This window comes from Phyllostomus discolor, chromosome 1, assembly GCF_004126475.2.
Source record: "Phyllostomus discolor isolate MPI-MPIP mPhyDis1 chromosome 1, mPhyDis1.pri.v3, whole genome shotgun sequence".
Classification (NCBI taxonomy): domain Eukaryota; kingdom Metazoa; phylum Chordata; class Mammalia; order Chiroptera; family Phyllostomidae; genus Phyllostomus; species Phyllostomus discolor.
Window position 1 is genome coordinate 100,063,681 of NC_040903.2, and position 26,692 is coordinate 100,090,372.

The window sequence follows — 26,692 nt, forward strand, 5'->3', positions numbered from 1 at the left end:
TGCCCGCTTAGCGATCTCGGGCTCTGAAAGACAAGGATGGAGCAGAAAATCTGTGCACTGCCTTCCGTTTTGGTCTTGCTGGGGCCTGCTCGGTATTGCCTGTGTTTTTGCAGAAGAGATGAGCCTGATAAACGTGGAGATGGGAGTCCCTCCATTCATTGACCATTTGAATAAAGACCTCTTTCTCATGAACCCCTACCTCTGGAAATTGCCTATTCGTGGCAGCAGGCAGCCGACTCCCACTTCGGTTCAGTAACATTATCAGTTTATTATTACATACTATATGGCTTCCGGTAATATTAGCAACTAATTAGGAAAATGGGTAGTGTTAGCTTATAAAACAAGGGGCCATTAGACTCAGATGACATTAATGCCTTAGTAGCTCACTTAAGTAAACCAAAACTTAAGCCTATATTGCCTTAGATTGAGAAATAGAAACCTAAGGACAACCAATCACAAACTAGACTTTCCTAAGTAAGATGAAGAAGAAAAGCTAAGAGTTCTTGCAATGAAAAGTACTTTCTTAAGATGAATCAGCCCTGAATTCTTAGCTGTAGGTTGGTCCAGGACAGTTATCAGTCAGATGTTCAATGGTCTGGATAATGGATGTAAAGCGGATGTTAGGTGGTCTGGATACTTGAGTCCTTCAGGGGGTAATCAGGATTATCTGGAAGTCTAGTATGTGTCCAGGTATTGACACACACGAGCGCACACACACATACACACACACAAACTAAATAGAGGCGTGGAAAGTTCAAACGTTTAAGTTTCCAGGCTAGTTAAAATAGGAATAGAATCAGCCTTGGTCAGTGTGGCTCAGTTGGTTGGGTGTTACTACACAAACCTAAAGGTCACAGGTTCAGTTTCTGGTTGGGACACATGCTGGGTTGCAGGTTCTGTCCTCAGTTGGGACATGTGCCAGAGCCAGCAAATTGATGTTTTCTGTCTCACATTGATGTTTCTCTCCTTCTTTTTCCCTCCCTTCCCCTTTCTATGGAATCAATGAAAGAACAAAATTTTTTTTAAAGAATAAAACCATTTTCCCATGCCTCGAGCTATTTGCTTTTAGTAATTTAGCAGCTTGACTACAGTGACTCCATTTTATTTTTTTCACTCTGTTCTTCAAAGGTAATTGCTTAGGCTCTAGCCAATCAAATAATTTCCTTGTTTTGCTTGTGCATCTTCTCTATAAAATTTTACTTCTAGCTTCTGTTGGTGCAGTGCTCCTAACCACTTCTGATTTAGTGCCACCCAATTTCAACCAATATTTGCTCAAATATACTTTTTAAATGTTTAATATGCCTTAGTTCATCTTTTAACAGGTTCATCATGGTAGTTCATTAGCCTAAATCTCAAGTGGTTTACTCAAAACTTATATGTCCTCATTTTATTTTTTATAAGCTCCCATGCCATGCACCTACACAAAGCCTTATGACTTGTTCTAGGTATAACTTCTTGAGAGTCACTATTATAAAGTGGTTCAATTCTTTAAAATATAAGTGAAATAAAAAAGGAGCTCAAGTTTTAAAAACCATGGATATCAGGTTCACTTGTTTCTTTGGACATTATATGGTGATCTCTCATGCTGAGTAGATGTACATTTGCACTACATTAAGCTTTGGTGCAGAGATTCGAAGAGCAGAAGAATAATTCAAAAGAAGTAAACTGCTGGCTTCATTTGTAATAAACTCTGGTATGATGTGGAGTGGTATGACTTTCAAATATAATTCCAAAAACTGTATTAGCATCAAACATACTCTATATTCTTAGGATGCCTAACTGCTCTTGCTTATCATATGACTGTGGATTGTATATTATAGTAAAAGAATGTAGCAAAGTCATGATGTTCTCAAATGCTGAGCATACAGATTGCAAGTGCTTTAAAGGGAGGTCAAACAAGGAAGGATGATTCAAAATGTTTATACTAAGAAGCTTAAAATTCACATGTTTACAGTTTCTTATTGTTGCCAAGAAGTCAAACACAAAAGAATTCATATTGTGTGATTCTATATGTACATATATATCAAGTACAAAAACAGGCAAAACTAATTTGTATTGTTGAAAGTCAGGTAGGCAACGACTGAAAGGCAGCATGATAGGGTCCCTGGTGTTAATAGTTTTTTTCTTTCTTTCTCTTTCTTCTTTTCTTTCTTTCTCTTTCTTTCTTTCTTTCTTTCTTTTCTTTCTTTCTTTTCTTTCTTTCTTTCCTTTCTTTCTTTTGTATTCCTTCTTTCTTTCTTTGAGACATCAATTTGTTGTTCCACTTATTTATGCATTTATTGGTTGATTCTTGTGTACCTTGACAGGGAAAGAACCTGCAACCTTGGCTTATGGGGACAATGGTCTAACCAACTGAGCTACCTAGCCAAGGCCAATAATGTTCTATTTCTTGATCTGGGTGCTGGATACACAGGTGTATTCAGACTGTGAAAATTCATTGAGCTGTATAAACCTGGGATATGCATACTTTGCTGTATATGTATACAAAAGCACACATGTAAAATACTTTAATAAAAAGTTAAAAACAGAAAGACAATTTCAGAAAGCCCATGAAAAATATATTTCAACACATGTAATAAGTCTCAAATATCATTACTACAATTTGTGAGCCATCAATGTGGGAATCACTCATCTAACAGAGTATTCAATGAGCTGGATTCAAAACAGCTTTGGCCTGTGGTGGTAAACACAATATATATACAGATGATGTATTGTAGAATTGTATACCTGAAAGCTGTATCATTTTATTAACAAATGTCATCCCAAGAACTTCAATAAAAAAAAGTTGTCTTGGAATCAATATACCTAATATGTCAAAACAAGATAATAATTATCTTTAAAATCTCGAATCTCTCTTTTTAAAGATTTTATTTATTTATTTTAGGGAGATGGAAAGGCAGGGAGAAAGAGAGGAAGGCAGACATCAGATGTGTGATGTATTGCCTCCCCAAATGGGGACCTATCCTGACCCAGAGCCCTGACCAGGAATCCAACCTTTTGATTTGAAGCCTGGCACTCAGTCCACTGAGCCATACCAGTCAGGAGGAATCTCTCTGCTTTTCCCTACCTCCGGTGAACCACGGGTTAAGACAGGTCATTTCGTACATTGTGTCTCATTTGATATAGTCTCCTACTCAGTCTCCCAATAGCCTAGTCTACCTGTTCTCAACACAGTAACTGAAGTGATCTGAATCTTAACCAGATTATTTTATTCCTTTCCTTAAAGTGCCTCAATAGAGTCCCATTATATTTAAATTTTTGAAAAAATATTATTTATGATGTGTTTGTGTGTGAGAGAGAGACATTGATATGTCGTTCCACTTATTTATGCATTCACTAGTTGATTCTTGTATGTCCTAAATGGGGGATAGAACCCACAACCTTGACTTATGACACTCTAAAACTGAACCCAGCCAGGGCAAATTTAGAATTAATGCAAACTCCAAGACTTGGCTACATGGTCTGGCTTCTGTCTGCCTCATCCACCTACTGTCATACTCTCTCCTTAACTCTATACTGGAGCCACATTGACCTTCCTTCTGTTCTTCTAAAACGGCAAGATGTCTTTGCTCTGATCTCCCCTCTTTCCTGATTTTGGGGTTAACTGATTCTTTCTTACTCTTTCAATTTCCATTTAAATATTATCTTGTAAAGTTCTCTTAGAACAACCCTCCATATCTAATGTCAACCTCCTAATATTCTTTATATCCATACCATGTCCATTTCCTCCCTTGCCATATGTTATTTTATTTGCTTGCTTACCTGTTTGCCCATGAAGGCAGCTATCATGTCGATTTAAGTTGCGATTGTATCTCCAGGGTTTAGCACAGTGCCTGACATGCAAAAGATCCTAGATAAACAAATACTTGTTCAATGAATGAGCGGACATTCCCAAGGGGTCACAAGATACCTGTTTAGTTATGCCGAACGCTGCATGTTTTTCAAAGAATAATAATAAACCAGAAGCCTTTCAAGCGCCTTTGCGCAGGCAAAGTGTTAGCATTCCGTTTGCAGTTTTCAAGTTGTCACAACCGCCGCCCCTTTGCCCCAAAGTACACCCCGGCTGCTGGAGTCTTCGACACTGTCTTGGTACTAGTCTCTTGACCCCACCCACCACCGAGTTCCCTCTTCATTGGCCGGCGCGCCACGGCCTTGGGGGATGTCACTGCGAGCCGCTACTGGTCCTAGTGGACGTCGCTCCAAAGTACACAGTTAGAGGACAGCCAAGTCAAATTGTAGTTACGGGGAGGCTCGTTTCCGTCGTAATCTGTGATTGGTGTGCCCCTCGTCAGGAGCACGGCCCTCCCAGCGCGGATTGGCTGGAACTGCTGTCAGTCGGCGAGAACAAACTTCCCTCCCCTCTCTCCTCTTAGTCCTGCGGACTGCGGGAGACACATTCTCCGGAATTTCCATCCAGGGAGCCAGGGACTATTCCAACTGCTTGTTCAGGGGTCTTATATATCGGAGAAGGCTATTTTATTTACAGACCAAGAAAGCCCTTCCCCCGACCTCCGTTAGCTAATTAAAAATTTTCCAGGCACATAACCATCACTAGGTAAGAGCCTAGAGTGCACTTCATTTATTTCTCTTTATCTTTTATAATATTATTTATAGGCCGGGTCGCACCCCACCGCTTCTGGACCGTGGAATGGAGAGTTAATCGGGCAGGGTTTCCCAGGGAGGTAAGGGGAAATACAGGTTTAGGTTTCCCAGCCCTCTCAGTCGAGCCCCATCGTCAGTGTCTGTGTTTTCTGCGCCGCTTTCTTTCCTTTTGAGGACAGAAGCATCATGTCACGGCAGGGCCCACCCGGCTGCACCGCAGGCAGCGGCTGTTTCCTTTCGATACCCACCGCTCTGCCTTGACTTAGACCGCTGGCTGGAGGCGCCAGCCGAGCAAGTGCTGTGGGCTGTGTCCGAGGGGACCACCGAAGGTTTGGTAGAAGGGACGCAAGGGCTGCCCTCAAGCTTTTCTCTTTAATGAGGCCTTTCGTCGCCCTACGCAACCCGGGGACAGCGGGGAGAGGGAGACGCGGGCGACACCCCGGATCTGTAAGTTGAGGGGGTGGCTGGGAGGTCGAGACCCCGCGGCGGACTGTGCTGGGGAAAACCCAGCCGGCCGCAGTGCTACGCGGGCAGGAGGGTGTGCTTCCTTGTCATATGTCAAACTGGACATTCATTTGTTACGGTCAGCGAGCCGAGCCCATGATCCTGAGACGTGCAGGTGCTAGCTTTTCAGGGGCTTAGAATAGAGAAGCATGCAGACAGAGCCTTGGTTGGTGTGTGTGTAGAAGTGAAGACGTGGGTTTTACTTTGCCAGGAAAGCATTGTAACCTCAAGGAGTGTGACTGGTGATGTCTTTTTTAGCTGCCGCTTTAGATTAGAGTTTTCACAGGAGGTGGCAAAAGACGATACTATGGGTGGAAATAGCCAGGGAATTTGGAGTTTCTGAAGCTCCCTTAGCCTTTCTGAGCTTTAGAATAGAGATGTGCAACAAGGCCTTTTAGTCCGTTTCCCTCCGTCAGTGAGGTGGAAAGAAGGAGGTTACCTGGTGGATTCTGAATAAGCGATTCAAGTGACAGGTTGTAATTTACCTGGAAAAAAAAAGCAATGGTTTTGTTGTATTCTAGGGAAAGAACAGATGCAGCTCTGTAATAAAATACCTTAGAAATCGTTTTTGAGCAGTGAGATCTCGCTAATGATTTTTTTTTTTTGTCTTGCAACCTTAAGGAACTCTATCGACCGCTAAACAGCATCTCCTTTGGCTGGAATCTTAGAGAAGGGGAAAGAAGAGGGGAGAGGTGCTGGGGGTATAGAATAGAATGTAAAGGACAATTCTTCAATGGAGTGTAAAGGTACAGGTTTGAAATAGTCTTTGAGTTATATCCACATTAACTAAAACGGTTTAAGAGATATCTGTGGAATTAGAAAGAGTACTTTTCACTGCTCCCATACTCTTTTCTCTATTCACACATTAAAGGTTCCCATCAAACCTAAGGGAAGTCACTGGAGTTTTTGTTGTTTCTTTGTCCCTTGGGTAGACATTGATTTTTTTCCTTTCCTCCTAGCCAGTGTACTGATAAAGAAGATATTAGAATCCAAGTTTTCTGAAATACACCCTGGAGCGGTCCGTGTCATTTGAATTTATTGTGGTGTATTGGTTGATTTTAAAAGAATTAATAAAGAAACATTTAGCTCAGTATTGAAATTAGCTCATTTCCATTATGGAAGTTAGGGATGTAAAGATTACCTAAGTATCACTTTATGATAGATGGATTTGAATACTTAAAAATATTTTTGCTGGAAGGATAAATCTAAGCAGGCTTCAGTAGTACTAATTCTTAGAACTCCTGAATAACTTTGGCATGGATTTAAAATGACAACATAAACCACCCTTTTGACCTGCTTTCAGCAGTCAAGAGCAGTGTAACCCAAACCCCAAGTACACTCTCCTGCCAGAGACAGTGAATGCCTCTCTTCTCCAAAAATAAACTTGGACTACCCTGAGGTGTTTAAACCATTGAGGGATTATAAAATGGGAGAAAAATGAAGTGTAAAATTGGCATAGCTATCTTGTAGTTTGTATGTGTGGATTTCTTCACACCATCCCCCCACCCCTTGGATTTGTAAATCAAATATATGCTTCAGAAGTTTACTACAAACTAAATGCATTTTTTTCTCTTTCTGGTGCTTTTCACCTGAGGTTTCCTACTCTCAGGATGTGGGTTTTCACCAGCAATCTTGTGTAGAATTTGTATGCTTCTCACAACTTATTGCACTTCCATTTAACCTGTTGATGAGAATATCCTCCCTCCCTCCCACAGTCAGAATTGTTAAACCAACCCTTTTCACTATTCAGAGATCTGTGTGAGGACTTCAAAATATCAGATTAGCTAGCAAAGGCACTGAGGAAGATGGGGCAGGCCTGGCCACAAAAATCAAAGTGAAACTGATGAAAAAGGAAAGTATTTTCAGTTTATTTATTGACAATGTATAGAATATACAGGGTTTTGTGTGTGGATTTTTTAAAAATTCATATGATTACAGTAAACTTGTGCCATACATAAAAAGGATTGGAAAACAGCTTGGGCTAAGTGGAAGACTGCCCTTGTTTCCCCCTTTTGATCTGTGGTGATCGAACAGTTTATGTTGTTTTATCTTATAACATCTGTTATGTAGCTAGGATTCCAATCAATTTATTTATCTTTATTTTCTTGCTTAGCATAGTTTTTAAATTTTATTTTTGCTAGTAGAATATGGTGTATTAGCATAAGGTGTTCTTGTGCTCCTAGTCCATTTAATTTTTTGTGACATTTCTGTGTCTTCAATGGCTTTCAAGAAAAAGTTAACTTCTGTCCTGTGACCCTTTTGGATGACCTTGACATTTGGAGGTTGAATATAAATGTTAAAATGGTTTATAAAAATGAACTTGCATTGATTTTTGATTGAGAGATTGACATAAAGGATTCCTGAATAACTTTTTTAGTTAGCAGAATGATAAATTCATGCCAATTTATAATTGCTGATCTGACAAATAATAGAAATGTTTCTTCATTTGTCAGTTTGCTCTCCATTCTTTTCATTTTAAAGAACACTGATTTTTTTTTAAAGATTCTTGTATGTTGTTCACTTCATAAATTCTACCCTTTGCCTGCTAGTTGGTACATAGACAGTTCCATGGGCTGTTGGAGAGCTGGGGTCTGTGTTGGCTGATTCCTGGTGTGAAGCAATGGAGGAAACATTTTTTGATTTGCAGATTTAGTTCAAAGCTGCTATTTAGCTTGGGAACACAGGTCCCATTTAAATAGCTTCCTTGGTAATATGGGGAGATTAATATGATTTAGTTTTTGCCTATGGAAAAGAAGGTGGAACCACGTCTCAGACAAAGTTTCTAGCTTGCATAATTGATGCTGACCTAATTATGTAAACTAGCTATATATTGGCCTCATATTTCATCTATGCCAATAGTAGGCCTTAAAGGAAATGTTTGTCTATGACTGTTCTGCTTACTTTCTGAGATGATTGTGCAGATAATCAATGAGGAAGGAGACCAGGTTGATGATTAATTGTAGTAAATGTGGGCTTAAAGAAACAGCCCAACTTGCATTTCTCATTTCATTCTTTTGTAATGTTTCCAGTGGGTATTTGTTTCCTGCTGAGAATGCAGGTTTGTTTTATTTTGTTTTGTTTGTTTGTTTGTTTACTTGTTTATTATATTTGGAGGACAGAGATGGGGGCAATATCCTATACAAACTGAAGAAGAACTTTATCCAATATTTATTGTTTATAATTTTAGAACTATTGTTTAAGGTAAGTGCGTGGGTGCAAAATGGCTTAAGGCTGAATATGGCATACATGCTTTCAGACTGAAGCCAAAAGAACACTTTGCAATTGCTAGTGCACTCTGAAAATATGAATGAGTTTTCTAATCAATGCATTTAAAGTTTTTACTTTTCCTCCATCAATAGTTTTTGAGGAGGAAAAGTAAATTATCTCCATCAATGATTTTGTGCTTTGTGAATTATCTCCATCAATAATTAGTATTTAGTTCTCTTGTTTGCTAGATTGCATTGCGGTTTGGCATTTCTCTGCAACTCCTCACTTTTATTTGACATTTATTATTGCTGAATAAAATATAATCTTCAGCAGAAAGAAAGAAGGAGCTCCTACCCTTTGCGACAGTGTGGATGGAACTGGAGAGCATTATGCTGAGTGAAATAAGCCAGGTGGTGAAAGACAAATACCATATGATCTCACCTGTAAGTGGAAGCTAACCAACAAAACAAACAAGCAAAATATAACCAGAGACATTGAAATTAAGAACAAACTGACAGTAACCAGAGGGGAGGGGAAGAGGGTAATGAGGGGAAAGGAGGGAAGGGTCAGAACAACTGTAAAGGACACATGGACAAACCCAAGGAGGGGGGGAATCAGAGGAGGAGGGGGGGAGAGGGCGGGGGGGGAGCGGATGGGGGGGAGAAAAGGCAGACAACGGGACGGAACAACAAGAAAAAGGGGGAAAAAGAAAGAGGAGAGGAAAGAGAGGTAGAGAGAAAGAAGAGGAGGAAAGAAAGGGAGGAGGGAAAGAAAGAAGAGGAAGAAAGAAAGAAAAGAGAGGAGAGAGAGGAAAGGGAAGAGAGGAGAGGAAAGGGAAGAGGAGAGGGAAAGGGAAGAGGAAAGGGAAGAGGAAGGGAGAGAAGAGGGAGAGGAGAAGAGAAGAGGAGAGAGAAAAAGAAAGTGGAGGAGGGAAAAAAATAAATTATAAATAAATAAATATTATATATAATATATATAAATATATATTTCTTTATTTATATATATATATCCTGCAATCAGAAGCTAAGAGGTAAACACCTTTTTTTTTTTTTTTGGTAATGGAATATGTTACTTTTCTTAGATACTTGATAACCAGAGATGGTGTCTCCACCACCTTTAACATTGTCATAAAAGAAGCGAGTTTCTTTTTTAAGCACGATATCAGCTAAAAGACCAAGAAGGGATGGCCTCCTCAGTCTTTTATGATAACAGTCATTGTCTGGGCGCCATCTTCATTCTAAATCCTATGAAGGCAGGGCTCATGACTTCCATTGCTTAAGTATCTACAGGTGTACTTTGGAACCTTATGTTTTCCTTTTACTGCTTTACTCACTGAAAGGAGTAATGACTCTTCTAATACATAGCTACACTGATTTCCAAAAATGTATTTGAAAATGATTGTTTGAAATCTGTAACACATTTTCTTACAGATTTACCCAAACTGGGCTTTTTTTTGTTGTGTATGTACATTTTGGGGGGGATCTATTTTTTCAGGCTCATATTTTTTTGTGTGAAATAATTCAAACATACAATTGAGAAGAACATCTCATACCCTCCACTAGAATTACCAAACCTTAACATCATGCTATGTTTTCAATTCATGAAATAACTAACTAAAGTACCTGGATGAACTTCTGCTTAGAAGCTAATCTGTATGGAAAATGGCCAGAAACAGCCCTTCTAGCAGGAGGGGCTACCCTAGCAGGGATATAGGAATTCCCCCTGTCCACACACAGAAGAGCTTTTAGGATTTAGCTTTGGGGCAGAGTCCAGAAGGGAGGGTGCAGAATAATTATTTCAAAAAATGTAGTTCATACTCTGCTTTGATCTCCTGCTGGAGGTGTAGGCAGTGAGTGTGGGTGGGCTCCTGGGGCTATGTGAGAAAAGGGTAATGGCGAATGTAAATGCACAGATCTGTTGCTCACAAGTCAGGGGTGCTTGTCAGAAATGCAGTGCCCCTCAATTCCTGAGTTCACACACCTTCCCCATGAGGGTCTACCGCAAAGGGAAACATCTGAACTGGCTTATCCTTGTACTTCTGGGAGTGTTTGCGTGAACCAGTTTACATATGTAAAGTTTAGTAAGTGGAGAAATCTTGAAACAAAACAAAGTTTAGATCCTAGGTGTGTCTTTGCTAAGACTGGGATGCTCTTTGGGTACAGAACTATCATAAACATTCTATTAGCCAGTTATCCTTTCTTCTTTTATTTCTATCTCTTGTAAGAAATTTTGTTAGTAATATTTGCCTCTTTTCTTCAGAGCAATAGCATTAATAAAGGGAAGAATATTAATTTATACCTGTATTTTATATTCTTGCTACTCAAAGTTTGGCCTGCTAGACTAGGCAGGCATCACCAGGAAGCTGTTAAAAATGCAGACAGAGTCTCAGGCCCAATTCAGACAGATTCAGAGTTTGCATTTTAACAAGATCCCAAGGTGATCATAAATTAAAGCTTGACTATATGATGTGTACACATTGTCAAATTTTTATAGAATTTAAACTCTGAATGGCATGGGAAATAGTGAATTGATGTTGATGCACTACCCTTAGAAGCTGGCTGTTAGGTGCCACATTCTTTAATGTCTTCAGTTTTGGTAATGTCTGATAATATATGCTATATTCAAAATTACTGATGGAGTCTTTCTTTCTCTTGATCTCTCCCTCTTTATTCAGTTGCATCATTTTTTTGGAAGACATTCCATTATTGTTCCATTGGCCTTTCCCTGACTACCGAGTCCTTTGGATTTGAGTTATGTCAACAGCTGCCTTGATTACTTTGGTTAGAAGTGGTGGGAACCAGGTGAGGAGAGTGCTGCTAAGCTCCCGCCTGCTACAGGATAACAGTCGGGTGACACCCACACGCCACAGCTCCACTTCGGAGCCCAGGTTTTCTCGGTTTGACCCTGATGGTAGTGGGCGTCCAGCCACCTGGGATAATTTTGGGATCTGGGATAACCGCATTGATGAGCCAATTCTGCTGCCGCCCAGCATTAAGTATGGCAAGCCCATACCTAAAATCAGTTTGGAAAACGTGGGCTGCACGTCACAGATTGGCAAAAGGAAAGAGAATGAAGACAGATTTGCCTTTGCTCAGCTGACCGATGAAGTCCTGTATTTCGCGGTATATGATGGTCATGGAGGACCTGCCGCTGCTGACTTCTGTCACACCCACATGGAGGAATGCATCATGTACGTACAGTGACTTTCAGTCTTGACTTTGCAGTTGGCCTTATGCTTCATGTTTAAACTTCCACTTTTTGGCTGAGATATTCAGTCTTAATGTAGTTATTTGAGTGGTTTTATAATTGTATTATGAACAAGCAGTAGCTTCTGCATGTCTTGTATTGCTGATGATTATTAATACTGATGATTATTACCATTCAGAAATAAATGTTTCAACTCCTCTGGTGGAGCATTGATGGTGTTAAATAACAGAAATTCAACCAAGCACATTTTAAATATCTAATTGGCTTTACTGAATAATTCCTACATCTAGCAACCCATCTAGCAAATGGAAAGGAGCTTGGAGGAGCTCAACAAAATGGAAGGCTTTGTAGGCAGAGGGGGAAACAAATAGGGACAGAGCTCATTGCTTCTTCCTCTGAGGGATGGGAAGGAACTGTGAGACAGGTTATCTCACTGGCGCTAACCAGAAAATTCTGGGCCAAGATTACTTAGCCCGGTTAAGATTACTAGTAATTTGAAGATTACCGGTTAAGATTACTATTGCTGGGAAATGTTGGTACTGCAATCAGGTAAGGTATTAAACCTTGGTTTGGTGATGTGGGTGGAGCACAAGTGACTCCACTTTGGTCCTATTGTTTCATTTTAACAACCAGAATCCATGGTACTTGATTTGGGATCATTCAAGGGTGTCCAACCCGCAGCCCACAAGCCTCATGCGGCCCAACACAAAATTGTAAATTTGCTTAAACCATTACGAGATTGTTTGTTTGTTTTCATTAGTGTTTGTATATTTAATGTGTGGCCGAAGACAACTCTTCTTCTTCTAGTGTGGCCAAGAGACGCCAAAAGGTTGGACACCCCTGGGGGATCTCATGTACTATGAGAATTTATGAGAAGCATTTATTCCTTACTCAGTGCATGGCTCCTAATGCATCAATAAATGGTAATTATATTCTCAAGTGGCATGTGAATAGCTTTGGATACTTGTTGATAATAACTTTAGATAGTTATCATTAGTATGGGGAAAATGCATTTAATATGGGTATTTTGGAGGTTTTTACATAGTTTAATGCAATTATTACAATGTATTTTTGAGGATCACACTACAGCTAGCATTAAAAGAGGGGGAGAACATGTGACAGAGTTGTAGCCATGGCAATTTCTTGCTTTCTTGTGTATAATTGTTCATACTGTTCGTTAGTCGATTTAAGTATATTTTGCCTTATTCCATTCAGTGGCTTAATTTAATACAAAGGAACTCTCGACCTCTAAGAGTTGCAGTAGTGAGGATTAATCATTTAATATGGGAACTTGGACTTTTTTTTTTAATTAGAGAGGGGAAGGGAGGGAGAGAGAAGGAGAGGGAGAGAATCATCAACATGTGGTTGCCTCTCGAGTGCCCCCAACGGGAGACTTGGCCGCAACCCAGGCATGTGCCTTGACTGGCAATTGAACCGGAAGCCCTTTTATTCATAGCCTTGCACTCAGCCCACTGAGCCACACCAGCCAGGGTGGAACTTGGACTTTTATTTTAATGTCCTTAGTAGCTTATCACTATGCCTCTAAATTAGTAGACACTTAATGAGCACCTAAAGGCAAGCCACAGAGGGCCATTGTGTGGAGTGTGCTCACTAGAATGACCAGGAGGAGAGGAGATAAGAGGAAGAGGAGGAGACATCTATTATAATATGATTTGGGGGGCTTTTTTTTTCTCCCCATAAAGGGATTTGCTTCCTAAGGAGAAGAACTTGGAAACTGTGTTGACCTTGGCATTTTTAGAAATAGATAAAGCCTTTTCAAGACATGCCCACCTATCGGCTGATGGTAAGTAAAACAATCACATTCCTTAGGATCCTGGGGAATGCCTGGATAAAATGGAAACAGTTTAAGCCTTTTGGGGGTGGAAATTTTAATGTCAGTTTTTTTGTAAGAAGGTTTATGTGGAAAATGATTTTAGATAAAGAATTACTTTAAATGCTGTTTGGAATCCAAACTAATGTTAGCACCTTTTAAATGAAATGTATTACAGAATTTTTCAGAAATTGAAACTCCAAAATGGTTTGTATATTGCATTTCAATTTTAAAAAGATTAAAAAAATTTAAAATCTGTTTGATTGCACATTTTATGGATAAGATATCCATACTATGAGGGTGTTTATTATTTTTGTTTCTTTTTTTTAGATGAATCTGATGAGCAAATAATGAAATACACTACAGGATAATCTCATCTAGCTAGGACAGTACTTGGTCAGGCAAGGAGAAAATTACTAATTGGTCCTAGGCAGGGAAGGATAATCACTAATATATACTACTTTGTATAATTAGAATGGGTATTTTTTCTCCTACTTCTTAAAAAACCTTGCAGCTTTCCTGCTGTAACTAGTGGTTTTTTTATTTGTTAAACACAAGGTGGATTTATTTATTTATTTTAATATAATTTATTGATTATGCTATTACAGTTATTCCATTTTCCCCTCTTTATTCCCCTCCACTCTGCACACCTTCTCTCACCCACATTCCTCTTCTTCAGTCCACATCCAACGGTTGTACATATAAGTTCTTTGGCTTCTACATTTCCTATACTATCCTTAATCTCCCCCTGTCTATTTTCTACCTACCATTTATGCTTCTTATCCCCTGTACCATTTCCCCCTTTCTCCACCCCGCCCACTCTCCATTTCTGTGATTCTGTTCCTGTTCTAGTTGTTTGCTTAGTTTGTTTTGGGTGTTTTTTTTTGGTTGTTGATAGTTGGTTGTTGATAGTTGTCATTTACTGTTCATATTTTCATCTTCTTTTTCTTAGATAAGTCCCTTTAACATTTCATATAATAAGTGCTTGGTAATGAACTCCTTTAACTTGACCTTATCTGGGAAGTACTTATCTGCCCTTCCATTCTAAATGATAGCTTTGCTAGATAGAGTAATCTTGGATGTAGGTCCTTGTTTTTCATGACTTGGAATACTTCTTCCTAGTCCCTCTTGCCTGTAAGGTTTCTTTTGAGAGAGTAGGTGATAGTCTTATGGAACTCCTTTGTACGTAACTCTCTCATTTTTTTCTCTTGCTGCTTTTAAGATTGGCTCCTTATCTTTCATCTTGGGTAATGTAATTATGATGTGCCTTGGTGTGTGCTTCCTTGGGTCTAACTTCTTTGGGACTCTCTGAGCTTCCTGGACTTTTGGAAGTCTATTTCCTTTGCCAGACTGGGGAAGTTCTCCTTCATTATTTTTTCAAATAAGTTCTCAATTTCTTGCTCTTGTTCTCCTTCTAGCACCCCCTATAATTTGGATATTGGAATGTTTGAAGTGTTCTGGAGGTTCCTAAGCCTCTTCACTTTTTTTTTTCAATTTTTCTTTCTTCATTCTGTTCCGTTGAATGTTTATTTCTTCCTTCTGGTCCCAAATCATTGAGCCCCAGTTTCCTTCCTTCCCACTGTAGGTCTCTGTACATTTTCCTTTATTTCACTTTTCATAGCTTTCACTTTTTTCCCTATTTTGCAACCATACTCTACCATTTCTGTGAGCATCCTGATTACTAGTGTTTTGAACTGTGTATCTAATAGGTTGATAAGTTGGCTATCTCTTCATTGCTTAGTTGTATTTTTTCTGGAGTTTTGACCTGTTCTTTCATTTGGGCCATTTCTTGTTTGTCTTGGTGTGCCTATTACATAGTAAGGGGCAGAGCCTTAGGTATTCACCAGGGCAGGGCAACTCATGTCACTGTTATGGTGTTGTATGTCAGGGGTAGGGGTCCCAGAGGGAACAATGCCACTTGCTCAGCTCTTGACCTGCTTTCAGTCACTTCCCCCGCTACCCACAATCAAATTGGGCTCTTCTGGGCTGATTCCTGTGTGGGTGGGCTTGTATAGTTCTAGGACCCTGCGGGGTCTCTCCATTGAACTCTCCTGTGAGGCTAGGAGTTTCTCCTGTGGCCTCAACCCCCACAGGTTTTTTTTCAGTGAGAGATTTTGAGGCTTTAGTTTCCTGGGGCTGGAACCCTGGGTTGCATGGTCTGTCTCACTCCCCAGTTGTTCCTCCCAATTTATCTGCACACAAATGTGGAGCGCTGACTCTGCCAGCTGCCACTTTACCCCCCCTGGTTCTCCAACTGCAGCCTTGCCTCAAGTCCTGTCTTCTCGGACTGCCCATGGCTCTGCCCCTCCTAGAGGTCTGGATGAATATTTCTTCTCTTAATACTTGGTTGTCAGACTTCCATACAGTTAAATTTTCTGTCACTTCTGGTTGTTTTTGTTTGTAAATTATTGTTGTCCTTTTGTTGTGCGAGGAGATACTGTGTCTACCAACACCTTGATCTTGGTTGAAGTAGCACAAGGTGAATTTAAAATTTTGTGGTACTGGACTGCCTTTCCAGCTGACCCTTCACCTTATGAAAAATAGGGGTTGAGAGAAGATAATTTTAGGCATAAGATTTATCTCTTGTTCTCAAAGGGTAAAATATATAAAGGAGAAGAGGACATTAAAACATTTTCTGATCATTTTATTTTTATAACTCTGTCCTTAAATTTTGAAAGTAAAATTTCTGCTTTTGACTAAATTGATCAAAACCATTTCAGGAAAATGTAGTTAATGTTTTCTAGTTAGCTGCCCCCCATAGCTTTTGCTCACAAAATTAATCTTGAAAACTTCTGCAACAACTATATAAATGTATGCATACAGAATGAACATGAATCATGCAATAATATTAATCTATGTTTCATTCATCCTTTTGTTTAAAGGAGGCCAAAGGGCACCACAGAAATGTCATTTTCACAGTTTCAATTTGAACGCTGGTGGGAATCCTCCCCAATTCCCAATAAGGAACTGAAACTCAAAGAAAAGTAAAGGGTAGTTGCTAGGGTTTTCATGGCACCCACTGTGGCCTCTCTCAAGGGAATATTTAATGATAAGAATTAGAGAAGATGTCTCTAGGATAACTCATTAAAAGGCTTCCTGCAATTTTTTGAGAAACTTCCGTTATCATATGCCTCAGAAAATCATTAGAGTCAATTTCTTTGTTCAGATTCATTTTCTCGTTTGTATATCACTCAGGCCCACTTTCTCCTTCATTCCTTTGGACTTCCTTCCAGCTGACCCTTCACCTTATGAAAAATAGGGTGAAACATTAAAACATTTTCTGATCATTTTTTTTTATAACTCTGAATATTGGTATCCATATTGGTATGCTTCTTTCTCTCATAGCCAGGTTGGTTGTGTCTCATGCCAGGATGTTTATCAGCTGTAGTGCAGGTGGTGTGCCCTAGCTGTTCCTAAACAGGCAGGACTTACTGGGCAACGTTTCAGAGGAAATGTTAAAGTTCATCTGGGAATGTGGCCTCAATCCAAAACATAAACCCTTCATGGATGCAGTCATCCCTTTCTTAAAGGATCTCATCAACAAAGATACTTAAAACAATGATAGAGTCAGTGTTAAATAAAGGACCCCTGTCATTTATTGAATAATAAATTATAACTAAAGGAAATTTGAACTGAGGGAGAGAGTTTACTTAACTTGCTAATTTTTAAAAAACTTACTAAAATGCCTTTTTCACATAAACAGAGATTGTTCAAAGAAATTAATTATAAGAATAGAATCCATTTCTAATAATTAAATTAAATATATTCATTTAATTTAGTTCATCTGTCACATGCTTTGAGTTAATGATCAAAATTTTCATAAGATTCTAAAATTTGTTTTTCATTTAATGGGCATTTGTTTGCAAGTATGATGGAGTAAGACAGATTATGCTTAGTGTATTAAAAAATAAGGTCTAGATGATATTGCTGTTCTTAAATCTTATTTTGTATTTTTTTAAAGATTTATTTTTTTATTTTTAGAGAGCATGGAAGGGAGGGAGGGAGAGAAACTTGTGTGGTTGCCTCCATGTGCCCCCTACTGGGGACCTGACTGCAACCCAGGCATGTGCCCTAGACTGGGAATCAAACTGGCTACGCTTTGGTTTGCAGACCAGCACTCAGTCCACTGATCCACACCAGCCAGGGCTTATTTGTATTTTTATAGATCAATTAGTTGTTTTTTTTTTAGTAAGTATTTGAGAACAATTTAAAATTTTTCATAAGTTTTCAAAAATTTTTCTAAAGCTTTAAAAAATGGCAAAATTTGCCTTTAGATATTTAGGATCTATTTTATCAAATATATTAAACCCACTAAAGATATAATGCTTAAACCATTTAGATTTCAAAGTTACTTAAATTAAAACTTTTTTTAGGTTTTCTTTTCTTTTAGTTTTCTGTAACAACTAAAACAGTGTCAGTATTGTAAGAGTAAATAATATTCTTCTTGGCATAGACAGGAATAGTACCAGTTTTAGTTAAATAAAATTGTGAAGTAATTGCAGTTTGCACTCGCCAGTTTCTTTCATCTTTCTTTTAGCAGCAGCCCCCCTTTTCTCCTAGGACAGTTCCTGTGAGGACCTTGCAGGCAGGGACCATGCTTATTGAGTTTTCAATCCATCGTTCAGCATCCTGCATAGAATCTGGAAGGGGCTCAGTTGGTTGAACTGCCTACTTGTCCTCACCAAAGTTATTATAGTTTAATCCTTGATCATACTATAGCCTATTTAACAAAATTATTAGTGTAATGAGTATATTTCAGTGAGTTATACTCCTGAGTGGATATGAATTTTAAGCAGGAAAAACCTGAAAAAAGATTGGTTTAAACCATGTGAATGAGTCACCATTAGTGGAATTTCAGGAATTGCACTATAGGGAAAGTAAAAATAAAACATTTTCATCTTTTCAGGACTTCAAAACTGTCACATCTGGACTTCCGGCCAACATAGACGTGTAGGTAGACACACTGTGCCTCCTCGCACAACCAAAATAAGGACAACAACAATTTAAAAACAAAAAAACCAACCAGAACTGACAGAAAATTTAACTGTATGGGAGTCTGGCAACCAAGGAGTTAAAATAGACACATTCATCCAGACCAGCAGGAGGGGTAGAGTCAGGGAACCAGGACAGAGGGGGTTCTGGCAGGGTAGCTGGTGGACCCCGGCACACAAGGTGGCAGCGGGCAGACCCTGGGCATGCAGGGCAACAGCTAGTGGACCCAACCCAGTGAGGGAGCACATTGTGGAGGGGCACAGTGTGCAAGGTGGCTGGTGGGCTGGGCGATCCCACATTCTTGTACAGATAAACCAGGTGAAACTGGGGAGAGCAAGACCACACAATCCAGGACCCCAGCGCTGAGAAATAAAGCCTCAAATCACTGATTGAAAACACCTGTGGGGGTTGATATGCCAAGAGAAACTCCCAGCCTCACAGGAGAGTTTGTTGGAAAGACCTACAGGGTCTCAGGATGTATACAAACCCACCCACATTGGAATCAGCACCAGAAGGGCCCAATTTGCTTGCAGGAAGCAGAGGAAGTGACTGAAATCCAGCAGAGAGCAGAGCAAGTGCCATTGTTCCCTCTCGGACCCCGCCCCCACATACAGTGTCACAACCCAGCTACATGGGTTGCCCCTCCCTGGTGAACACCTAAGGCTCTGCCCCTCATTACCTAACAGGCGTGTTAAGACAAAAAAAAGAAAAATGGCCCAAATGAAAGAACAGATCAAAGCTCCAGAAAAAATAAAACTAAGCGACGAAGAGATAGCCAACCTATCAGATGCACAGTTCAAAGCACTGGTGATCAGGATGCTCGCAGAATTGGTTGGATTTGGCCGCATATTAGATGAAAAAATGAAGGCTATGCTAAGTGAAATAAAGGAAAATGTACAGGGAACTAATAGTGATGGGAAGGAAACTGAGACTCAAATCAATAGTAGACAGAAGGAAGAAAGAAACATCCAATCAGAAAAGAATGAAGAAACAAGAATTCAAAAAAATGAGGATTTGGAACCTCCGGGGCATTTTTAAATGTTCCCGGAGGTTCCAGAAGGGGATTATAGGGGTACCAGAAGGGGAAGAGGAGAGCAACAAGTGGAAAAGTTATTTGAACAAATAATAAAGGAGAACTTCCCCAATCTGGCAAAGGAAATAGAATTCCAGGAAGTGCAAGAAGCTCAGAAAGTCCCAAAGAAGTTGGACCCAAGGAGGAACACACCAAGGCACATCATAATTACATTATCCAAGATTAAAGATAACGAGAGAATCTTAAAAGCACCAAGAGAAAAGGAGAGAGTTGCCTACAAAGGAGTGCCCATAAGACTATCAGCTGATTCCTCTAAAGAAACCTTACAGGCAAGAAGGGGCTGGAAAGAAGTATTCCAAGTCATGAAAGGCAAGGACCTACATCCAAGATTACTCTATCCAGCAAAGCTTTCATTTAGAATGGAAGGGCAGAAAGAGTGCTTCTCAGATAAGGTCTAGTTAAAGGAGCTCATCATCACCAAGCCTTATAACATTTTATGAAATGTGAAAGGGACTTATCTAGGAAAAAGAAGATCAAAAACATGTATAGTAAAATGACAGCAAACTCACAATTATTAACAACCACACCTAAATAAAAACAAAAACTAAGCAAACAACTAGAACATGAGCAGAACCACAGAAATGGAGATCACATGGAGGGTTAGGGACAGGGGAGTGGCAGGAGGAGTGGGGGAGAAGGTACAGAGAATAAGTAGCATAGATGGTAGGTAGAAAATAGGGGGAGGGTGAGTATAACATGGGAAATGTAGAAACCAAGAACTTATAAGTATGACATGTGGACATGAACTCAAGGGGGGGAATGTGGGTCGGAGGGGGTGCGCAGGGAGGAGGGGAGTGAAGGGGGGAAAATGGGACAACCTGTAATAGCATAATCAATAAAATATATTTAAAAAATTCACATCTGTATAAAGTACTTCAAATAACCTCATTGGCATTTAAAATATTTACGATTTCTGTTTAGACTGGGGGTAGTTAGAGGAGAGTAAGATCAGAATACCACTTATCAAGAAAGGGTGAGTCTTACCCCTAAGAAATTGCTCAATATTCTTATTGATTTGTTAATGAATTTTGAATTTGTCCTTATTTATAAATAGGTAATTTCATCACCTTTGAAAATTTTTATATTCAATTTATACCAGTCATGTATATGTTTACAATTAAACAAACAGCCAATAAATTGAAATGACCCTATTAGTGTATTGCATATGAACAAACTGTCATGTAAACCAGATGGTAGGAAACTTACATTATAATCCTATATACCCTATAAACTCTTCAAAGTGTTTCTAGATAGCTTAAGGTTTGAAAGCAACAAAACTCAAGAGACAGAAGGACAAAGGAGAGAAGATTTCTCTGACGGTCAGAGTTGGGGATGGTGGCAGCATTGTGAGTCCCCTGGAAACTTCCGTGCTGTTCACACTATGGGATCTCTGTGGGCGAAATTAAACTGTAAAATAGCCAGTGTTAGACAATGTTTTTGAGTACCTGTCTTATGCTGGAGGGAACAAAAAAAATAGAGATGGCACTGAAGAGATATTCTTGTGCTGCTACTGCTCGCAGCTTGTTACTTTGAGCTCCGTGCTCGTGAGTCACACCTGCCTGGAACACCCATTTTTAATAAATATCGAAACTGCATTGTTTATACACATTGCTGTTTACATAGTTGAATAAGTACTGGGGGAGGTGGGTGTTACACCTGGAAAAGTACAGCTTTTACTCTTTCTGTTGCCATTCATTCCAAACCGTGATCATTTTTGTTGTGATGTGTTGGCCTGCAACACTGGGGGAGAGAGAGAGCTGCAGAAACACGCACCTTGTGAATTATATAAAGTTGTAAACATAGAGCTCAAGAGTCTTCCTAGCTTTTATTTGAACAATCATTATAACTGAAAAGATGATTTCACATAATAAATGCCTGCATTGAGCTCCATAACAAGTGTGGTACTCCTTGTATCTGGTATAAAGGTGCTTTGAGTCCTCCTGGGTATTTATTTCAATCTCAGTAATTTGGTGGTATATTGTAGTTCACATCTATTTGTGTATTGCTTGTCAGATTTGACAATATTCAGTAATGTACTCTGAATTTTCCTTTCTGGTATTGTAGCAATTCTGGTGTCACTACCAAATGAATATAAAGTGGATTTTTTTTGCAATTCAGTAAAGGTACTAATTCACTCTTCAAGACTGCATGTGGGTTCTGTGGGAGAGTATGGGAGAATGTAGACATGTGTCTGTGTCACCATGGCTTTGGTACACATGCCTTTGTACTGGGTTGGCCAAAAAGTGTGTTTGTTTTTTTTTTCTATAAAATAAAAGGCACATTTTTTCATTTTGCTTTACCACTAAACCAATAACTAGCTTTATTGATTTGGATATTTTGAGTATGTCAGCTAACTCCTATGTAGTATAACATTGATTATGAATTAATATCTTTATTTGATCACAATCAACCTCAACTGGTCTACCCGACTGTCAATTGTCCAGCGAGAAATCTCCACCTTGGAACTTCAAACCACTTTGGACAGGTTCGATCAGTCACAGCGCCTTCTCCATATACTGCACAAATCTTTTTTCATGTTTCAGTTGCAATTTTACCTTTCTTGAATAATAAAGCATAATATCTCCATAATGTTGCTTATTTTCTTCCTTCTTCAATATTAAAATGGCTACACAAAATTCTCCAATTTTGATAAGTTTTTTAATGCATGTTGATATGACAGCCATAACAATACAACCTAACAAAATGCAAAACAAACAAACAAACAAACAAACATTTTGCCAACCCAGTATATGATTTTTCTTACCTTGGGAAACCATGAAACTAAGAAGTGTTACTCTGTGGTTAGAAAATAGACTCGACTACAAAATACCATCAACTTGGGAAAACTGAGTTTTGCAATCTTTGATTTGGCATCTCCTGGAATATCATGTAATTTGCAAGTAAAATCTTCACCAAAATAAAAACCCTTTCCCTTATTTTGCAGCTCTTACTCTGCCCTCCCCTGTGTTTCAGGTTTGTAATGTTTGAGCACAATTCCTGGGGGAGTTTCCCATTTGCCTCTGTGTGTGTTATTTGTGGCAGAGAACTGTGTCCGGTCAGCAGCTCTAGACCTGGAGCCTGTGGACACTATATGCTGGGCTTCAGTGGAAAGAGAGATCTGCTTAACTTTGTCCAAGGTGAAGGAGTCCAGCGGTTCCTAGCCTGAACTACTGGAAGGTTCCCACATCCTCTTTGTCCCTTTAGTTGAGATGATTGGCAGTAGAAAATGTCCAGTGAGTGTTAAGAACTTATTGAAAGATGTCTTAGTTTTATAGTTTTATTGTTAGGGCAAAAAATGAGAATAATTTACTTCTATGATAAAGGTTAAATGAGAATAAATGTCAATTTAATATTTGTATTCTTAGATGCTTAGCAAACCAGACTCAACTGTTAGTTTTGAAAATTTCCCCTTAGATTCTGGGATTTTGGAACTGTGAAGCTGGGTTGGTAAAGATGCAAGCTCTTTCAGCTTCGTAGGTGGGCAGAGCGTGAATTATAACCCTGAACAGCTGAATTTGAAATTGTCATTTATGCAATTGTAACTCTTGGTGTAGCCAATTAAAAAGCACTTTTTAAAAAGCTGCTCCTTTGTTTAAACAAAGGAGAGGAAACTAATCTCCCGGGAAAGGTAGCATCTGAGTAAATAAAATCCCTGTGGTGTTCTCTTGTCAGGCTCTTCCCATCATTTGAAAATACCACACTAGTTAAAATGGGAAGGTTCCATTGTATACTGTTTTGGAAAACTCAAGTTACCATCTGTAACATAAACATCACTGAGAGTTATGCTAAAACATTTATGTTATACAGTGACAGATATGTTACCATTGCCAAGATATTACTGCTTTGGCACAACAGTTCCAAAATCAAGAGACAAATGGGAAGATAGTAGATAGTATAACTATAAATGCTATTTCTCAATAAAGTAAATTTAGCATGTATATAAAATATTAAGAAGGTTTTACTATAAAACCTTCCACTTTAGTTTTTCCACTTTACTTTTCTCATTAAAGCAGGCATTTTAATATACTGATTGGGGGAAAAAAAAAGTATGTTCCTTTCCAAATTGCATTACTGGTGAACTTTTTAAAAATGTCTTTAAAAAAATTTTGGGGGCAGATTGATAAGCCTTAGTGAAATTGGTAGCACTTAATTTTTCCTAAATCTACCTTGAAGTCAAAATTATATTGGATAATCATTTGAATATTTTGTTTATGCTCTAAAGAATAACCGCATTACAAAAGACTATACCTGCTTTAAATCAGTTACCTTTTGCAATTTCTTCCAATTGTTTTACTTTTTTAGCCCATAATTTCACAGGATTTTCTCTTTGGCAAGGCTCAATGTACCTTAAATTTTTTAAAACAAGAAGTAAAGAATTGAGGGTAGATGCTGTTAGAAAAATTTGAAGGAAGATGAGCAAATGTAGTTTGGATTTGGATGGAGGAAATGGTGGTGACCTCAAGCCAAGTACCATTCATTTTGTTACTGGTCAGAGAAGATTAATAATCTGAAGACTCTCTGGGTTCAGGACACAATCACAGGAGCTGCACTGGGCAGCACTGTCCTGCACTGGGACTGCACTGGGACACAGGTGGCTTGTGTCAGACCCTGCTGGAGCTAGGAGTGCTAACTAGTGCGCCAGGCTCACAAGAAACCCAAGTGAGTTTTGTTCCCTGCCCCCACCCCCCAATTTTCTTCCCTAATAAATGATGGCTGTAACTTTGTTTTCACATCTGAAATCTACAAATATAAACAGGCAAGAATGTGAGCCTTAACCATTTTAGGATTTTTCTTGGTAAACCTTTATAAAATTGAAACAGTTGTAGATTAGTAAAGAATATACAATATAGCTATTGAAAAAGCAAATGATATGCCCTCGTCATATTTTGCTTAGCCTATTAACTGATAATACTTCTACAAGATAGGAGTAAGAAATGGAAGAGAAAACTTTCTGAGTTCACAGGTTACGAAAAGTTGGCTTGGCCTGAGTGGGCTCAGTAGACCTAAGGCACCCTGACTTACTAGCCAATCTAATTAAAATCAATGCTTTTTAATTTGACACCTGATGTACACACAAAGGTGTCACGATAATTAATAAGTCTGTGTCAGTTCTTACTTGGTATAAATAGACTTCTGGGGACAGTGATGCATTATTTACAAAATTAGAAGAGCAACTTTTTTTGTTTGCATGGAGCCTTGTTACTGAATCAAATACTTCTTTCTCTGCATGCTTTTCTTATATAGTTTTTATTTGCATTTTATTTTGCCTAGCTCTAGTTAAATCAAACTAATACATTTCAGTATTAGTTTAAACGTGCCTATGTTTTATTTTGTTAATAAAAATTCCATCTCCAATCATATGAATATCAGTAATTTGTACTCTTTTTCATAATGTCTACAGCAACTGTTCTGACATCTGGTACAACTGCAACGATAGCACTGTTGAGAGATGGCATTGAACTGGTTGTAGCCAGTGTTTGGGGACAGCCGGCTATTTGTGTAGAAAAGGGAAAGCCATCAAGCTGACCACTGACCACACTTCCAGAAAGTAAAAGATGAAAAGGAAAGGTACCACCTCCAACTCATGAGGAGTTCTTTTGTATCTACGTCATAGAAATGATACATTGCCTTTTTAAACTGATTTAATGATTTCAAGTTTAAACCATGCCTGGTTTTCTGGTCTTAACTTCTTTTTTATCAGGATCAAGAAATGTGGTGGCTTTATAGTTTGGAATAGTGTGGGACAGCCTCATGTGAATGGCAGACTTGCAATGACAAGGAGTCTTGGAGATTTGGATCTTAAAAACAGTGGTGTGATAGCAGAGCCCGAAACGAAGAGGATTAAGGTAAGAAAGGACTTGTTAAACGCATTTCTTTTTTTTTTCCCATTTTTATTTTATTTTTCTTCCAATTTTATTTTAATCATTGTTCAAGTACAGTTTTCTGTCCTTTACTCCAATCCCACCCCTCCCTCCCCACCTCCCTCCCATTTCCGACTCCCCACCTAGTTTTTGTCCATGTGTCCTTTATGTTTGTTCCTGTAAACCCTTTCCATTCTCCCCTGAAATTCCCTCCCCTACCCCTTCTGGTCTCTGCCAGCCTGTTCTCTATTTCAGTGTCTGTGGCTGATCTTTTGCTTGTTTCTTTTGTTTTTGTTGTTTAGGTCCCTGTTAAAGGTGAAATCATATGGTATTTGTCTTTCACTGCCTGGCTTATTTCGCTTAGCATAATGCTTTCCAGCTCCATCCATGCTCTTGCAAAGGGTAGGAGCTCCTTTCTTTCTGCTGCATAGAATTCCACTGTGTAAATGTACCGTAGTTTTTGATCCATTCATTAACTGATGGGCACCTAGTTTGCTTCCAGCACTTAGCTATTGTACATTGTGCTGCTATGAACATTGGGGTTGCAAGGTTCTTTTGGACTGGTGTTTCAGGGTTCTTAGGATATAATTCCAGCACTGCAATTGCTGCGTCAAAAGGCAGATCCATTTTTAGTTTTCTGAGGAAGTTCCATACTGTTTCCACAGTGGTTGTACCAGTCTACTTTCCAACCAACAGTGCACTAGGGTCCCTTTCTCCACAACCTCTCCAACACTTGTTGTTTGGTGCCTTTGTTTATGATGGCGATTCTGACCAGTGTAAAGTGGTTATCTCATTGTGGTTTTAATTTGTATCTCTCCTGATAGCTAGTGATATTGAACATTGTTTCATGTGTCTTTGGTCGTCTGTATTCCTCCTTGGAGAAGTGTCTGTTCAAGTCCTTTGCCCATTTTAATGGGTTGCTTGTCTTCTTAGAGTGGAGTCCTGTAAGTTCTTTATACATTTTGGAGATTAACCCTTGTCGAGGTATCATTGGCAAATATGTTTCCCATTACAGTTGGTTCTCTTTTTATTTTGATACTGTTTTCTTTAGCTGTACAGAAGCTTTTTATTTTGATGAGGGTCCCATCTTTTATTCTTTCCTTTGTGTCCCTTGCTCTAGGGACATGTCAGTAAAAAGTTACTGTGTGAAATATCTGAGATTTTCCTACCTAGTTCTCACTCTAGGACTTTAATGGTGTCATGGTTTATATTTAAGTCTTTTATCCACCTTGAATTATTTTTGTATAAGGTGTAATTTGGTGCTCTAGTTTCATTTTTTTGCACATAGCGTCCAGTTCTCCCAACACCATTTGTTGAAGAGGCTATTTTTACTCCATTTTATGTTGCTACTTCCTTTGTCAAATATTAATTGACCGTAGAGACTTGGGCTTATTT

General features: G+C 39.0%; 1 protein-coding gene and 1 long non-coding RNA gene across 2 annotated transcripts in view; one reads left to right on the forward strand and one right to left on the reverse strand.

Annotated features, from left to right (window-relative positions):
- Nucleotides 1-253: 253 nt before the first annotated feature.
- LOC118500140 lies at nt 254-4,075 on the reverse strand. The gene is made up of 2 exons (XR_004902673.1): nt 3,763-4,075; nt 254-595 (listed from the first exon to the last, which is right to left on the reverse strand). It is a non-coding gene; the product is annotated as an uncharacterized LOC118500140 (long non-coding RNA).
- Nucleotides 4,076-9,402: 5,327 nt separating this feature from the next.
- Nucleotides 9,403-26,692, forward strand: part of PPM1K (protein phosphatase, Mg2+/Mn2+ dependent 1K) — a 30,464-nt gene continuing 13,174 nt past the window's right edge. The window contains 7 exon segments of the mRNA XM_028507710.2: nt 9,403-9,602; nt 10,988-11,503; nt 13,224-13,324; nt 24,838-24,927; nt 24,930-24,985; nt 24,988-25,004; nt 25,138-25,282. Coding sequence (XP_028363511.1) covers nt 11,067-11,503; nt 13,224-13,324; nt 24,838-24,927; nt 24,930-24,985; nt 24,988-25,004; nt 25,138-25,282 — 846 coding nt within the window. The 5' untranslated portion in view covers nt 9,403-9,602; nt 10,988-11,066.